Here is a 17,935-nt window from a genome sequence, read left to right on the forward strand (position 1 = left end):
TTTGGGAGAAGTAGTTTTTAAGCGGCTGATGGTCGGTAGCGTTCACAGTGGAAGAAGACTAACGTCTTTCTACTCGATGGCTTAGAAGTTGCCACCCCTCTTATTCACCCCCCCCCAAAAAAAAGAGACAATAACTAGCCACAAAGCATGCAGCTATTACAATGAGAGGGTTGACTTGCGATTGAGGCTTAACAATAATTAGATGGAAATGTGAAACTCAGTCACATGCTTATTATCTTAACTTGCGTCCCAAGACATTTTTAACATTGTAAATATCCCAAAGATATTTACCCTATTATAAGCTAGAAGGTGTTTGTGTGTTGGTGGTGTGGGTGGGAGTGTGGATGTGAAGATACAGTACAGGGATAAAGCTTGAAATTCTGTTAGTAGCCAAAGAATCAAATCTTCCTTAGATGGAAAACAACTGTAAAAGGTTGAGTGTTGCTGATTGTAAGCATAACTTTCCTCGTGTTCACTTTCATTTCTATGTACTTTCTTTTTTGGAAGAGAAACTGGCAGTGAAGTATTGCGTCACCGTAATCTTGGATCACAGACAGAGGCAGTTACTTCAGAAGTTCAGGGGAGATGTATCTGAAGTCAGGAGTTGGTGGGCAGAGCTGATGATTGGAGAAAATAACAGTAAATTTATTCAGAATTTTTCTTGTTTCGTTATTTGGAGGAGAAGCAAAGGAGCATTTAACACTGTCTTTGTCTTGCATGCTTTCTGTACCTTGCTGAACTGTTCAGGCTAAACTAGCGTTTGCCACACGCTGATATATGATAGTAGCACGTATAGTAGAAATAGCTTAAAAAGAAGAAATCGCAGAACTTGAACACCACGTCCTGGTAACGTCTCGTGCAGTTCAGAATCTGTCAGCTCGCTGGGGAACAATAGTTAATAAAACAGTAAGTAACAGTAGCTGGAAACAAAGCTAAACCAAAGCTGTACTTCGCTTTTAGTAGAACTTGTTTACCAGGAAGGGGTAAGAGCGATACCTACTTCTGCGTGTCATAAACTGGGTAACAAAAGTATTACATGAAATTGAGATTCATCTCCTTCTTGGGCTATTCTGAGAGTCAGAATGAAAGCATTTCCCCGGGGGGTAACTTTAAAAAATAGGGAAGAAAAATCTTTTGAAAGAAGAAGTAAGTTGTTACCATCTGTTGTTAAGGCTGGTTAGTATTGGGGATATCGGTTTCTGTCTCCAGCTGCAGCGCCAGAGGATGGCTACAGCAGGGCTAGCGGCTCCTCGCAGAAGATGGCTGCATTGGGCCACGATAAAAGGTATCGATTCCCCCCCACCCACTCCAGCAGCTAAAATGAATGAAAAACGATCCCTCCCTCTTCCCCTGGTTGCCTGTGAAGTGTTCTCAGGCCATAACTTCAGGGAAGATGGCTTATCCAGCCTCCTCTGTCCCGAAATGGAGAACAGCCGTGTAATCTGTTTTTATTCCTTGGAGGGGGGGAGAAGGGGGACACCAGGAGTTGCATAAGAGGACAAAGACACCAGCATCTTCACAACTGCCAATTGCGGTGATCTCTAGAAAAAAAAACTCCATCTCAGCCTCCAAAAAAAAAAAATAAAAATAGGACAGATGAGAAATAGCTTGTGCTATATTTGTCGTTGCATGGTGGCCATTCCTTAGTTGATGAATACTCTGTGTACTGTTCACCAGCTTAACCTTAGGGAAATGAAACGGATCTGGCCTACTTTGATAAGGGCTGTGAGATATCTGCAGTCAAAGAAAGGTAATATATTAATGAGAGAAACGTTTGGTCTGAATAACTTTATTCTGTCTCTTTGGCTTTTCTGTTAATGCTTCAGGTTACCCGCAGCGAAAATTGATAAAACTTTTTAAAGTGTTTTGTCATGTCTTAAAATGTGATCTTAATGTATATGTTTTATTATGCATAAAGCCTTTCTAAATGGTCTGTTCTCTATTTGGATGTGACAGATTGAGCATTCGATGTGTTATGTGTGGTCTCATGGCAAACGCTCATTCTTTGAAAATGCTTTGAAAATATTTCAGTGAGTCGGTGTTCATGCAGAGTGTGCTTCTGCTTTTTTTTTTTTAGCTTTCTTAAATCTGAAATCTTCAATCTTCTTAGTGATGCTGTGTGCTGACCTAATTGCAGCCAATTCTGTGTGCTCTGTCTGTAGGACCGCATCAAAGAAAAAGATACTTGCTTTCTTTATAAAGTGTTTGTGCAACGAGTATACAGTACAAGCCAGGTTTTGCCTCCTCTTTATGCTAAAGTCAGTCCCAAAGTAACGTTACTGAACTTGGTAATTTAGTCTGGGTCTGCATACTCCGGACTCGAAAATACTTTGATTGTCAAATTAAGTGAAAGTGTGTATTTTGTTTACTAGCGTATTTCTTCTCAGCAAGCAAGTCTGTATTGCTTTACTTTAGTAGTGATAGAAGTAAGACATTTTTGACTGTTCCCCTCCTCCCTTACTAAATAATTTGAAAATTAAAATCTCTGGTCTTTTGGAATAAACAGCCTCACGCTTGGGTCCGGCGTTGGGGAACGCCGAGTAGCAGTACTTGTCTTCCAGCTCTGTACTGGAAATGTGTGCCAGTATCATACAGGGATGTTTTTTTTCTGAGTGTAGCAGTAGACTAAAGGGTACTTCAGTTGCCTTAAATTTTACCTTTTTTTTTTTTTCTTTTGTGGATCATAAGTAATTGTGCCAAAGCCAAATCGTACCAGAGGTATGATGATAGTTTTGCTAGTGGTCCTTTTTCCCGAGTTTCACGCATGCTGTTTTAAGTTTACAAAATAACTCAGTGGAATAAATATAAATGTAACAGTTAAGGATAGCTGGATAGCTCTGCTGTGTAGCTGTAAATTATCCAACCCAAGAAGGAGGAAGTTTCTTGAATATCTTCCATGAGAAAGCTCTGTTTAATAATTTATGAACAGTAAATTGATGTGGTGTTGTTAAGTGTATGTCATGTGAGTAGTTAGTGAAGGGTGATCACAGTTCTTCAATTCAACCGTTCAGACTAACGTGAAAGGATCTATACCGTCTGGACATAATCAAGCCCAGTTCAGTCCAAAACCTCGTCGTGATTTAGAAAGGGCGGAAAACAAAAAATTAAGCCAACTATGTTGTGTAATTTATTTAATCAACTGGGAAGGAGTTTTTACCCTATTTATTGCACTCTGTTAATGTTGCAATCTTTTTTTAAAGTGATAAGCAACTCCAAGTTAAATGTTTTTCTCTTCTGAGGAGCTCTGCTGTTTCAGGAGGTGTGTTCAGATGGGACCTGCTGGTGATCTGTGGAGTGTAAGGAAGATAGTTGGATACAGAAGAGAAAACTTCAGTGCTGTTTCTCTTTCATCTCCATCTCATAAGTCTCTACTGTTTTGCTAACAGAAAGTTACGCAGGTGATAATTTTTAGTCAAACACACCCGTAGATTTTTAGATGACCGGTAGTCACTAAAAGGGACGTAGTGGTAGAAACAGATAAGGAAGGATACCACAAAGGTAGGCAGGTAAACAGCCTCTAAACAGGATTTCTTTTCTTTTTGACATACACACTGTGTATATATAACATAGAAATGTGATAGCTGTGGTGTATTCGGAAAGGAAAAAAAAAAAGCCTTTTTTTCGGAAAGGATAAAAAAGCACGAGCGCTCTGCTGCTTCTTCGTAGTGACTTTCAGCTGAGGTGACTGGAGGGAAGCACCCGCTCACATTTTTTGCAGATCTACAGGTGTGGTTACAGAATGCAGCGAAGTGCTTTTCCCTGGGTTTCTGAGGGCATAACAACCCGGAGAAGAGTCAAGTCTGTCATTTGACAGTCTGTTCTTGACTTACTACATTGGCCACATCAGCTGATGTGACACATCCACTATTTCCTTCCAAACCATAAACTTGTCTAAACTTTTCTTAAACTTTATTAGCTTAGTGGCTTCTTAAGGTGTGAGATTTGCAAACTGTTAAAGCATCTGTTATTTCAATTCATGCGTGCCTGTTTTTTTGGTTGGAAATCTTTGTAGAAGAAAGAAAAATAGCGTTAATCTCATCAAACCGCTAATTTTCAAAGGCAGTTTAAAAACAATTCCCGAAAGGCCTGTGCATATTTAAAAGTGGAAAATAGTCTGGAAAAGCAAGGGGATTCTTCCCTTTGGTGTTTCAGTACAGCATGCGGTGGCACCTGTGTTCTTCAGGATGTGTAGGAAGTATGCAGCTGTGAAAGTACCGATGCATTTCCATTAGGGCGATTTGTTTCTTATTCAAATACTACTGGAATAGAAGATGGAGCTTGAGATATTTTTTACAAAAAAAAAGGAAGATGATTGTTTAAGCACTGGCTGGTTGGAGCATTCAGGGTTCGCTGTGTAATGGAGATGTATGATCTTATCAATTGTAGCACCTAGCAGTGAACCAGCTGGTTCTGAGCTGAGGGGGGGGGTGGAACTAAAACTTACACAAGGAACACAAAATGTTTTAAATATCCTTTTGAAAATGCATTAAGAAAAGACTGAAGAGCGAAGTCTGGAAGTCAGCCTTTAAGAGAAAGGTGCACTGATTGAAACTGTATTTTTGCTGAAAAGTTAAATAGGAGTTTGTGGCCTTAATAGCTTCCTTACTTATATTTGATTTTTTTTTTAACACAAGTCACATTGTGTGTGGCTCTATATTTTCTATGAGACACATTATATATACACACACGTGTGGGTGCGCACAGACTCAGCATCGTTTTCCTTCCCTGATTAGCCTGGCAGCACTTGCAGAATTTCAAAATTAGCATCCTTAGATACTGAGGATGTTCTCTTACCTGTTTTTGATGCAGTTTTAGCAAATCATTGGGCAACTGATCTTCATGCACAGTTTTTATTGGAAGGACTGTTAGCATGAAATAAGCTCTTCTGAGTGGTGTTACATTTGGAAGAAATGTATCCACTTGTCTGAATCTTTCCACTTGTTGCAGTGTTACTTAAATGGAGTAGTTGCAAATTCATGTCTTGAAAAAAAAAAAAAAAAATTGATGTATCAGCAAAGATTATGTAGTTTTCACTAATTGTTAGTCTGAAAAAACCCTCGCTAGTATCCTTCATGACCTAATATGAATTTGTTCGTGGTACTCTATTAAAAACTTGAGACAAATTAATATATACTATGACATTACAGTAGGCAAGTCCGTACAGGCTACTGAGTTCTATAAACTAGCGCAGCAAACAAAAGACAGACATAAGGAAGTGTCTTGGGCTTGTTTTAATATAACATTTACAAAGTACAGCGCATCATAAATGTATTTGTTTATAGCAGTCATAAAAATATTGTAGCATTCATGAAGATTTCATCGTCTTGCAAAATAAATGGATCACTGCAATAGCTACTGTTGAATCCATGTTGAGAATTCATTATGCCAATTTGTCCTGACGGGTTGTAAAGGACAGGGGTTGCTGAGGTTATGGAGTTAACTGGTGCTTGCCCAGTGCTTACGTGACGCTTTATTTGCTGGTGTGCAGGAAGAGAGTTGGATTTTCCTCTGCTGATACCGAATGTAGCTTAGCAAAGACGTTATGAAAAGCATTTCTGTGTGGAATCCAATCCTGCTGAGTCATTTCATCGAAAATAATTTGTAAACAAACTTTTTCTTTTGTTTGATAACCACAGTTTATTTCTTTGCCAGAACAGAGATTGCTTGTTACTTTTCCCAAGCACTGTCACCGTTTTCCAAAAAAACATTTCCATTGCCAGTTATTTGAGATCCATAAAACTTCAGCACTGGGGGTTTGGTTTATCTTTTATTTATTTATTTATTTAAATTGGACTCGCTCTCTTTCTTGGGGATATTTCTAAGGAAAACCAGCTTTTTCCATGGCCTAGGTCTCCTCGTAAGTAAGTAACTACAGGAAGAAAATCAGTGTATGACCTTCAATTCTGCTGTTATCTGGTGCAACTGCTCACGGCAACTGCGAACACTTCAGTGAAGAGCTGTAGAGGGTGTCGCATCAACAGCTGAAGAGCATAATAAACTGAAGTGTGGCATTTTGAGACTGAAAGCTAAACTTTGCCTTCGATTTGACGTGCTGTTGAACTAAAAGTCTCTTTTTGTCAGAGGGAATTAAATAGTCTTAACTTCTTCTCTGCTGATGGTTCATCTTACCTTAGCTGAACTGGGCCCTCAGGGATGTGGCAGTTTCCTTTCAGAATTGGAAGAGTTACAGATACAGTAATTTTAAACATGTCCAAAACAGTGATGGAAAGCTTTTGCTTCTCAACCTTGTAGAAGATGCAGATCATCCTCACCCTCGTGTTCCTTGTAGTGTGTGACACCCTGGGGTTGTACCATTAAAGAATGGTAGCGCCTTCCTTCCATTGCATGCTTTTTTTTCTAATTCCTATAAGAATTTGGCCTAAGCCAATTCGACTTAAAATTGTCAGTAAAACCCGGCTTCTCTTCATTTAGATGATACTGCTTCGTGATGAAGCTAGACTAATTGCTTTGTTGCCAGTATTTGGTCATGGATTCCCATGCTGGTTGAGTTTTCTCAACCAGTATTTCTGGTATGATTTCAACCAGTATTTCTCCTTTAATAAGCATAGAAAAGTTATTGTAGCAAAGAACTTTTTCATCACAAGTAGCTGCAGGGTGAGTAATGGTCTGCAGTCCTGTTAAATCTTTATTTCTAGGGAGGAGGATGGTGAGGAACCGGATGTATTCCTGAAGCTTCTCAGCTGGCTTCTGAAGATAAGGGACAATAAGATTTAAGCTTTTCTCACAGACTTTCTGCTGTTACGTTTGCAACTCAGCAGCGTTGTGTTGTCCTTGCAGTTATGGGGCGACACTAGAAGGAATTGTATTCCTGAAATCCCAGTGTGTTCAACTCCAAAGGGCTTTTGTTTAGCCTGTGACACGATGGTTGGGCAAGATAAACTGAAGAATTGCAACAAGGATACTTTAGAGCAACCTTCCAATGTGATGGTAACGGCCGATTCCCGTACAACAATTCCAGTCAACTTGGAACAGCAGCTTTTTGTCCATTCAGGTGTTTGATTGCAATGGTCTTGAAGCATATTGGCAGAATTAAAAGGCTGAATTAGAAAGTCTCTGATTTATGGTTGCGTATAGCCGCGTCTGTCAACATGGGAACATACGTGGGCGGTAGGTACCCATCCCAACCCCGTACCAGAGAGCAGAAGTACCGCTCAGGCGGCAGGGAGTTGTGTATCTGTTCTTCACCCAGCTTTTATCATGCGAGTGGCAGAGGAACGGATGATTTGCACCCTGACCTGTTGAGCTGTTGTGAGCACAGAGGTGGGATGGGCCGATAGCAGCGGTGCCTGTCAGCTCAATGTGTTAATGTTTTATCAAGTAACTGTAAATTTTAGCAGAAGGTAGGCTTTTCTGTATGTGTTTCTAAATCTGTGCTTTCTCATCTTAAGGGCTTTTTGCTCTAGGTATAATGAGAGGACTTAATGCCTGGGGTTTTCTTGTACAGCGACAGGAAAATGTCATTGCACTGTTCCTGTTCTGCCCTTGAAATGGGCGATTTTCACGTTCATACTTTTGCTACGAAGTTCCTTTAGCCACGTTGCTTTTGCATTTCTTATATATATACACACACACTATTTTACAGAGTATATAATATAAAAATCTGTAATAGATGTATAATACATATAAACGAAATAAATTGATACAATGCATAATCAGTGCTTGGATAGGAAAATGTCTGTTGCTTTTTCTTTCTTCCAAAGTCATTTTGGGAGTTGTAGAGGTTCCGCTTTGATCTGATACTGAACAAATGTCTTGCTGGTTTTTGGATGCGCTGATGTAGTTTTACTGAAGCAAGCTGCGTGAGCTGTATTGGCCAGTAGCGTTGGGCACGATGCTTCAACTACCGAGTTTGCACATCTAAACATAATTTTTTTTTAATAACTTTTGTCAGTCTGGAAGTGCAGTAAGAATTCATTTGGAATATTGCTCTCACCTGTCACATCTCACTTCTTTTCAGAACTCTGGATGTGATATGTTGGTACAGTTTGAGTATGCTATGATTAATGATTAAAAATGATTAAAAACATGGTATTACAGTTGGAACAACAGCACTTGCTATTGCTGTGGCTACTGAATAATTTCTATGATAAACCCTCCTTCAGGTCGTTTTGTGATCTTGGAGTTTTCAAAGTACTTATTGCTCGTGCTGAAATTAAACTCTGGAATCTCTCTGCTCCAAAACTGCTCATTTCCTAAAAAATTGGAAGGGGAAGTAGTTAATGCTGTTTCTGTGTGGGGTCTGTTCCGCGAGGGAGCGGTGACTGTTAGAGACAGGAGTGGGGATGAGCTGGTAATAAGAATTATGTGAAATCAGGAACAGGCACAGCCTGGACACGCAAAAAGGTCGTGTTCATCATTCCCATTTCAGACTGTAGGAACAGTCAGGCATGTTACTTGGTTTTGGCCAGAGGTGGGGCTGTGCTGCCCGGCAGCTCGCGTGGCAGTGGGAAGCGGTGGGCCAGCCTGAGCATCGCCCAGCGGTGCTGCCTGCCCTTCCTCTCAGCAGCGTTATATCGGGTCCTTTCTAGCAAAATTTTCTACGAGAGGGCGAGTAATGTATATTTAGTAGTTCTGTAAATACAGTTCAGCTTTTCAGAATGTTTTACTCTTTAATACTACTTTTTTTGGGTTTACAGTCTCTGATATTTTTTTTTTTTTACTCCAAGATTTCATCTAACTACATTTCTGTTGTTCCTCTGCTCTAGTTAACAACCATGTTGCTCACTGAAAATACATACTAAGGTGGACTACTATATAAAAGAAATTTTTTTCTAACTGTTAACACTTTATTTTGATGTTTCCTGGTTAGATGCTAAATAGAAAACAGTTGCTAAACATTGACTGGAAAGTAGCAATAGATTTGAGAAAGTTGATATTGTAGTGCAGAGCAATGATGAAAATAGCGGTAAGCATCTGCTCGGTACTTGTTGCAAGGTATTAGTTCAACAATTTCAAGAAAAGCATAGCAGGTTCCTTAAAGAAGAGTGAGGAAAGAGAAGAAAAAAGTATAGATAAGCGCTTCTGTAATGCTGTGTCGTTAGACACCAGCATCGTTTACGTGATGGGTGTCATGTACTGGAGTAAGGCAGTGAAGATCGCAGCCTGTACCTCAGCAAATCACGCGTGCCCTGAACCTGCTGTGTGGTACCCAGCTCCCTTCTCTTTAGAGAAAATACTGATGTAGAGAATTGCTTTTCTGAAACATTCACGGTTTAGCAATTAAAGACAAAGCAAAAATAATGAGTATGTGTTGATCACCAACCCAGGGTGAAGTTCTTTACAATCCGATGGCCGATTATTGAGCTCATAGGAAGGAATTTGAGGACTTGTTGCCCAGAAAGTTTGCAGTAATTCAAGTATGTGATTTTTTTATTTTTATTTTTTTACTAATGCTTATCAGGCATAGAAAAGCAATGGCAGACACGCAGTTCTGTTTAATCTAACTTTATCTCCACTTTGGTTTTTTTATTTTAAAATCACAGTTCAGCCAATATAAAATAAACCAGGATGGGCTTAAGAGTCTCAGGAACAAGTAAAATTCATCCAAAAGGTGGAAAACCCCTCATATTGGAAGCTACACATTTGAAACTGGTTATAAGATGGGATCCTACTTGGGTACGTATTTATGAATACAGAAGACGCTTACCATTCAGAGGTTCCCAAAATATTAACTTAAGGATGTTTACATTCTGTATCTCAAACTTCTGTACGCGCTCGTGTAGCCTCGATGGCTTGTACATCTTCGGGAGAATGAGAAATTAAGCCAGCTTTGAAACTTGTGCTCGCATCTCTTCTGTCTCATTCTCTTCAGGAGAATGAGAAATTAAGCCAGCTTTGAAACTTGTGCTCGCATCTCTCAGTATGGTATTAGGCAATTCAGAGAAGTTCGGTGTCTTCATACTATATTTGGAGACGTAAAAACAAGAGGGCAGACTGGAGGTAGAAAACCAAACCTCAACTTAAAATGGTTTTACGTGTCTGTTAAGTGTGCTTGCCCATAGCTTGTGTCTGTGGATTTGTACAAGCTGTTGATACGCTATAATGATTTATTTTAATGCTTTTTTAAAAGAATCAGTCACTGATGCCTTAAGTCAGTCAATATTTTCCTGCTCTGTGATAGGAACGTAAATAAGAAGTTGAGTAAACTTCAATTCTTTTGAATAACACTACATTGGGGGGAGTGGGAGGCGTCCCCTTTCACTAGCGCGGATGGTACCTGGACTGAGGATGTGACAATTAATCATGAATTGTTAGTTTTGTTTCTGTCTCTGTGGTATATGTGATGCTTCAGCCCTGGAATAATCATACGAAGCAGGAATTCATCTATAACTTTTTGTAACTTATTACCATAAAATTCATGGAGGGAATATTTTTCCTTCTTTTTATTCGACTTTCCTTGCTCTTTATATCCAGTCTACACTCAGATTAGTAATATTTCTCCAGTTTTGTTGGAAATGGAAATAAAAATACTGTCCTGTTCCTTTTCTGCAATGGGAAAAATATTTCCCGGCGCAGGCAGTAAATAGGAGGTAGGCTGTTACCCTGCTGTTCTTGCAAGGACAGTCAACCTACTGTAATGCAATAAAGTTGCTCATAAAATGTGTCCTTTGTGACCGACTGTGCAGTTTTTCCCAGTGTCAGGTCTTTTCAGGTGTTGAACTCCTCCTCCTTCCTTATCCGTGTGCACGTACGTACCCCAGTGCTTATCACCGGAACGTAAATACACTTGTCTGCTCTTCTCCTGGAAATCCATCGGTATGGTCATTGCTTTGCAAAATCCAGGTCATACTGAAGAAGGGTGGATCCCTTGTTAATTAAGTTGTTGATATGTTAATTATGGCACATTTTTTCTTTGACGTTGGTGGTACAGTGTAATTTGGCATGGAATTTTTAGATGGACTGTTATTTCTGGCTTTGATTACTGCCTCTTTGCGTTCTTTCCCTTTTCCTCTCGCTCCTTTCAGGCCACAGAGATGCTGTTTGTTTTATCGCTGTGAACTGTTTTGTTTAGCCCGTAAGAGTAGATTGTATAAATGTTATAATAACTTGATTTATAAGTTCAGAGCTTTCTGTCAAAACAACATGTTCTTAGGAATATTCCCCAAGTATTTTGTTACATCTCTCTTTAATCTTAATTTTGATGCCTTGAAACAAACAAGGAATTTAAGCCTCTCTTACAAGATGTCCTGGAAGAATTGACAAACCCTTTCCAAAAGAATTTCTTTGTAAATACCTTATGTCGGTATATACCTTTGTTAAATGCCTTATAAAACCAAACATCAAGGTAAATCTGTAAGTTTGAGATGAAATCTACGCCATGCAGCAGCGTATCCTCTTTCTAAAATTAAACTCTGAAAGGTCAAATCCCGTTCTAAAATTACGTCTTACATCTGGAAAATGAGGAATAAAGTACTGGGTGTCTTTCTGGACATGTATGTTATATTGATACATATATATATAAATCCATCTAATATTCCATATATCTGGAAATCTATCTGGACATGTATAAAAGGATCAACTCTAACTTCAGGGGTTTTTCATATCAAGTATTTTGCAGGTGACAGCAAATTAAACAATGGAAGGCAGACACGCTAGAGAAAAAGCTTAAAGTATTTTTTTAAGTCCTCTCCTTTATATACTCTTAAAATGACTGAATTGCTGTATGCAAGGGAAAGTGGATAAGAGATGTGCTTAACAGATAACGTAGTGCATAATAAATGCGAAGTAAATAGAAACTGAAACAAGTTTTTGTCTAGTTTTGGTGTCGGTTGTATTCGTGTCTGAAATCTTTGAGCTGTGAGTTTCTTTTGGTTAATTAAAAAAATGCAGAATCTTCAGTTGTCTAGTTCAAACAAAAATATTGAGCGTAGACTGGGGGTGAGGAAGGTCTTCCACAGTTCAAGTTGGCCATAGAAACCTCAACTCCAATGAAGAAATCTTGAAAGGAAGGCAGCTTTGTGACCTTCAGCGGGAGCGCGGTAGGGGCGAGGTAAAGTACGTGAGTAACAAAGGGTACGTTCTGCTGCTGCTTTTGCAGTGAAGAAATACACCAGTATCTGTCCTGAAGGGTGTTTTTTCTTACAGCAACACCCGCTTTGCGTGTATCTCACTTTGGCTGTGAGGTACAGCGGTGAAATGGTCTGTGCCGCTGGAGTTCTCGCTGTGACAATGACATTTTTCACAAGAGGAGTGGAACAGGGATGTTTTCAGTCTCTTTATGAACTGACATCTGAAATGAGGAATTAGTGTTGCACATTAATGAGTCAGAATTTGCTTTCTTTAAAATTTCTAAATGTGTAGCATTGCAGTAAGGGAAAGATGGTGGCTTGGGGGTGTTAGTTTAGGGGTTTGGTCATTGTCTTTCTCTTTTTTTTTTTCTTTCTTTTTTTTTTTTTAACCTGCAGGGGTAGAGTGAACCACGCAGTCCCATCAAGCATGTGGCTCTGTACTCCTCTTTACATTAGCAAAGTATTCTTCTATTCACTCCTTGAAGTGGGAAAACGAATTTCCTTCTGGAGTGTGAAAATAATTTGTAGCTTATTGCTTTTGGAGCAAATCAGATTTAACTCTTAATCGCTCAAATTTTGCTTTTCTGTAGTAGGAGTGTTGGCACTACATCCATCCACCGGAGCCCAGCGGCAGGGATGTGTGGACGGGGTCCCACAGGGCTACCTGGCGTGTGACATCCCAGTGCCACAGTGACCGGGTGGAACAAAAATGTTCTCGAAGCCTGACAAGCTCTGCTTTTTGCTCTTTGCTTCTCTCATCACCTCTTTGTAGTGTCCATCATTCCTCTGAGTAGCATTGCCTTTGGCAGAAGGATACAGCTGTGTTTTTCTCACAGAATCACAGAATGGTTAGGGTTGGAAGGGACCTCTGGAGATCATCTAGTCCAACCCCCCTGCCAGAGCAGGGTCACCTACAGCAGTTGCACAGGACAGCGTCCAGGCGGGTTTTGAATGTCTCCAGAGTGGGAGACTCCACCACCTCTCTGGGCAGCCTGTTCCAGTGCTCCACTACCCTCAAAGTAAAGAAGTTCCTTCTCATGTTAAGATGGAACTTCCTATGTTCAAGTTTATGCCCATTACCCCTCGTCCTATCACTGGGCACCACTGAAAAAAGACTGCTCCCATCCCCCTGGCATCCTCCCATTAAGTATTTGTAAGTATTAATAAGATCCCCCCTCGATCTTCTTTTCTCTAGACTAAAGAGACCCAAGTCCCTAAGCCTTTCTCCATAGGAGAGATGTTCCAATCCCCTAATCATCTTCGTTGCCCTTTGCTGGACCCTCTCAAGCAGTTCCCTGTCTTTCTTGAACTGGGGAGCCCAGAACTGGACACAGTACTCCAGATGCGGTCTCACCAGGGCAGAGTAGAGGGGGAGGATGACCTCCCTCGACCTGCTGGCCACACTCTTCTTGATGCACCCCAGGATGCCATTGGCCTTCTTGGCCGCCAGGGCACATTGCTGGCTCATGGTCATCCTGTTGTCCACCAGGACTCCCAGGTCCCTTTCCACAGAGCTGCTCTCCAGGAGGTCAGCCCCCAACATGTACTGGTGCATGGGGTTATTCCTCCCCAGGTGCAGTACCCTACACTTACCCTTGTTGAACTTCATAAGGTTTCTTTCTGCCCAACTCTCCAGCCTGGCGAGGTCACGCTGTAAGGCAGCACAGCCTTCTGGCGTGTCAGCCACTCCTCCCAGTTTTGTGTCATCAAAAAAAATTTTATATGAGTTTGTCCTCGTTGAATGGCTGCTGTGTGTGAAACTCACTTCGCTTGCTCAGTGAAATACTCTGCAGCTGATCAAAATGTAATGGAATCGTGTTTCAGACAAATCCTGAGCATCTTTAAACCATAAATTGACATTTACAAAATAGTGGGAAATAATTAGAAGCTGGGTGTGCTGATGGTGCCCTTGACTGTGCCAAGCCTTTTTCAAATTAACCTTTTTCCGTTACACTTCATCTGACCTACTTGTTCGGTCATGTGTTCAAATGGTCTCTGCCCAAAAAGTTACTTTTAACAGGTAATGTGCTTCTATCCCTTCTTTAAAATCTGATCCCTGGCTGCAGATCTGTAGCTGGGGCCGTGATAGCTGACTATCAGATGCTTTTTTGATTTTTGGTGCAAATTTCAGGTGCTCATCGCAGCCTGCCTTATGTCGGTTGCCAGCCCAGCCTCGCTCGTCCATCCTGTTCCCCAGGAATTTCATCACCTTCTGCCCCTGTCCAAATTCTTAGAATTAAGAATTTCATTGGTAAGAGTATACCAAATGATAAAAGCCGCTCTATTCCCAGAACTACTGTCCAACCTGTCAGTAAACACTCTGCTCCTAAACAAAGGGAAGTTGTCATTGTTTTGAGTAAACTAGGTAATTAGACTGCTTTTTCCTTTTCAGACTGTGCCTTCAAAGCCCTCAGCTCATGCACTATCTAACCTGAACCCAGAGTTGGGAGGCGCCTCAATTTTTAATAGTAAAAGTTTCTAGAGGTACGAAGCCCTCATAGGCTTTTGCAGACGTGTTCGGTATTTCACAAATAGACTTTCCATACCTTGTTATTCTTCCTGCGCATACAGTTTATAATACCCTCAAAGTGCATGTTGCAAAACAGCGACAGATTGACTGATTGTTTTATTTTTATTGTTTTTTTAGAAGATAGCTGTATCTCAGAAGAACACTGGATAATAGAGCAGCTGTCACAGTCCAGTTTACAAGCACTTCAAACTGGGAAATCACTACAAGATAAATTTCTTGTGTTGCTCCGCTGTCAGGAAACCGACGAATAATCTTAAATTCATGATAATCAATTAATGTATGTCTGAAGCCTTATATTTAGTCTATTATATCCAATCTTTTTAAGTCTGTTACAGAAACGAAACTTTTTAAGTTCAGCAAAGCCATTACTGTAAAAACTTTTATTTTTCATGACTAAGATGTAACAAATGAGTCATTTGCAGGTTCCGTTCCTTTTTTACTTAGTGCGCAGGGTAAAGAGTAGAGATGCCATAGGTCTGCCGGTGGCCTAAGGAACCGCTCATCTTTATTATTAAGAAGATGCACACAGGAGCTTTGTAGATCAGCAAGATTCTCCTTGGTGAGGCACTGGACAGTGAGCGTTATTTCAGCCAGGAACTGGGACTCTCTCATTTTTGAACCTGCTGCTAAACACTCTTCAGTCACTCTGCCTTGAAGGTGTTACTTGATTTTTCTCAGCAACTCTGGCCTATTCTGCCTTCATGTTTGTTCCTTCTTCTGTCCGCTCTGACGCTTTCTGGATATTTCTCTGTGCCGTTTCAGTACGTTACTGTTAAAGATTCTTGGTCTCTTTTTCAAATCTGTTTAGTTGGTCACGCATACCTGGGTACCAGCTAAAGCTGATAAATGGCTTTAAAGGAAGAAGGGGAAAAAAGTCAGGTTGAAGTTGGAAATAACACTTTTAATGTTGGTATTTAAGCCAAATTATTTTTGCCTTTTTGAATCAGGACAATGGAAGAGTTCCTCTTCCTCTCTTACCCGTGCTCTGCCCTCCCTTTCCGCCAGCCTGCTCCCCCCTCGCCCAAGCATTGGAAACCAGTAAATGCTGTTTCATAGTTTAGCATCAGAGGCTCAGTGCTGTCAGATTTGGACTGCAGCTGTACTGAAAAAAATAAAAGCAATTTCACCAATACAAAGCTCATTCATTTCTCCAACTCGTTGGTGAGTGCAGAGGAAGATGTTTGCTATCTCCCATTGATGTATTTATCCCCCCCCCCCAAGATGTAGTCCAAGAAGAGCAGTGAGCCAACATACCAGCTTGCGGCTGCCAAAATTGGGAAGCTGCCTCCTCCCTACTACTGGCCATGTGCTTTTGCTGTTTACTTTGTGCTGGCTGCCGAGCTTTTTAGAGCTTTTCTGAGCCACTTTACCTCGTTTAAATGGACATCCCCCCCTCCCCCCCCAAAAAAAAAAAAACCCAAACAAAACCAAACCCCCACCAAAACCAGAAAAAAGAAGCCTGGCCTGATTTCTTCTGGCTTAGTAAGTAAAAACAGCTCAAAAAGTGTTTAAGAAGCAGCAGGAGGCCACAGAAGGGAAGCTGGGGCTGCCTAGTCTGAGGAATGCTCGGCGGGGAGGAAAGGGACAGCAAGCTCTGCAGCTTTGGCAGCAGCAAGGACACATTGGTTATATTAAGTTGGTTCAGCAAAAGCCTGTGGTGACAACTTACTTGCCTTTGAAAAATTAACTCAAGCCTCTGGACAAATATATTCTTCAGAAATAACCATATATCAGTTCTGTTGTCTGTAGCTTCTTACAGGGACAGATCTGAGAAACCAGACTTAAATTCCTTTAATGATACTCAAACATTAAACTATACATGAGAACTTGAACTGTGTGGAAGAAAATATTTGACGTTTTTTAAAAAACTCTGAAAATATTGCCTGAGTGATGGGCCATCTTTAATTTTGTTTTTTTAAACAAACTTATATGAACCCTTATACGCATCAGAATATACAGTGTAGACTTTTTTGATGTGCTTTTTTCTAGGATTGTTTAATATTTTGATTTGTTGTATGCAAGAAAATGGTCAAAATGTCATTTGACTTTTTTGTTTTCTGATTTCATGTCTGTCTTTTCCAAGCCTGGAACTCATCATCTTGTACTGGCAACTATTGACTTTGTAAATGTAGTCTGTAAAACAGAAGGCATGAGAAAGCTTGCAAAGCTGATATAGCTGTATTTTCATCTGAACTTTCTGGAAGCACTAAGGGTCATATTTCAGCTTCAACAGTAGAAGCAAAAGGTTAAGCTTTTATGGATGTTCATAATGTAAAAAAAAAAAAATAAATGTAACGCATCAGTGGTCCACTCTCTTTGACAGCATCTTCTATTTGTGACTCTTTCAGGAGACCACGTGAGCATGGCTGTTGTCTGCAGTCCATTCTTGTGTTTCTTCAGCATCCGCTGCATTACAGACTTCTAGAGAGGCTTTTAATAGCCATTCTTGTGCCCGTTGTCCATACCTTTCTGAATTTGCTTCTATCATCTTCCTCCACAGCCTGCTGTCCGCTAGCTCCAGTTTAGAAAAGATCTTTTGCCTGAACCTAATAGGGAATTATTTTAGGGTTCAATTTATCCATGATCATGGATTTTGTAAATATTGATCAAGTTTTCCACTGGAGTCTCAGCTTTTTTAGGCTCCATTCACATGGCTGCTGCTCTGCCCCTTAATTGTTTCAGTTGCAGTTCTTTAGACTTTCTGGACAGTACTCAAGATGTGGTTGAAATGCCATTGACTTTTCTACTCTGCTGCACCTTGAGGTTCTTGGCTGGTGAGGGATTGTGTGATGCCGAAGATACTAGACACCCGCCCTTGGCCTTTAGTAAGAACTGACAGAACCTCTTCCAAGTTACGGTGATCCTGAAGACCCCATTTCAGGCTAAAATTATCAATGCAATGAACTACAGCATCCTTTGGTTGGAATACTTGATATTTTATCCCTTTGTGTCGTGTTTCCTAAGGCTAGCTGCTCTACCAGTGTGTATAGGGGTTTGAATGACAGTCAGTGCCTCTGACCTGTGAAATACCTCTACATGGAAAAAAACTTTGTAGTGTGGAGGGTGGGTTACCACAACTGAAGAGTATTCCGATTTCGTGCGGAAATGTGCGTATTTTCATGCATATTAAAGCACAGGTACTCCGTGTTGAAAGAGACTGACTGTTTTCTCTTTAGCTACAGTGAAGTACTTACTTTTAAGTAAATGTAAACATATTAAGAGCACAGATTGCAAATATATAAAAACTCTTTGCTTCCTGAACTCACGTGCAAATGTGTTTTAATTACCAGATCCTTTTGTAAGAGATTGCATTTTCAGGCCAAGTAAAAGTCAGGCTTTAAAAAAATTGTGCAGGTTTAAGTAGGGCTCCCCCCCC

General features: G+C 40.5%; 1 protein-coding gene across 1 annotated transcript in view; it reads left to right on the forward strand.

The window, feature by feature from the left end:
• Positions 1 to 1,650: 1,650 nt before the first annotated feature.
• Positions 1,651 to 17,935, forward strand: part of PTK2 (protein tyrosine kinase 2) — a 160,335-nt gene continuing 144,050 nt past the window's right edge. The window contains exon 1 of the mRNA XM_009888170.1: positions 1,651 to 1,750. Within this exon, the coding sequence (XP_009886472.1) occupies positions 1,651 to 1,750 (100 nt within the window). The remainder of the gene's footprint in view (positions 1,751 to 17,935) is intronic.

The sequence above is a fragment of the Charadrius vociferus genome, unplaced genomic scaffold (assembly GCF_000708025.1).
Source record: "Charadrius vociferus isolate BGI_N301 unplaced genomic scaffold, ASM70802v2 scaffold276, whole genome shotgun sequence".
Taxonomy (NCBI): Eukaryota; Metazoa; Chordata; class Aves; order Charadriiformes; family Charadriidae; genus Charadrius; species Charadrius vociferus.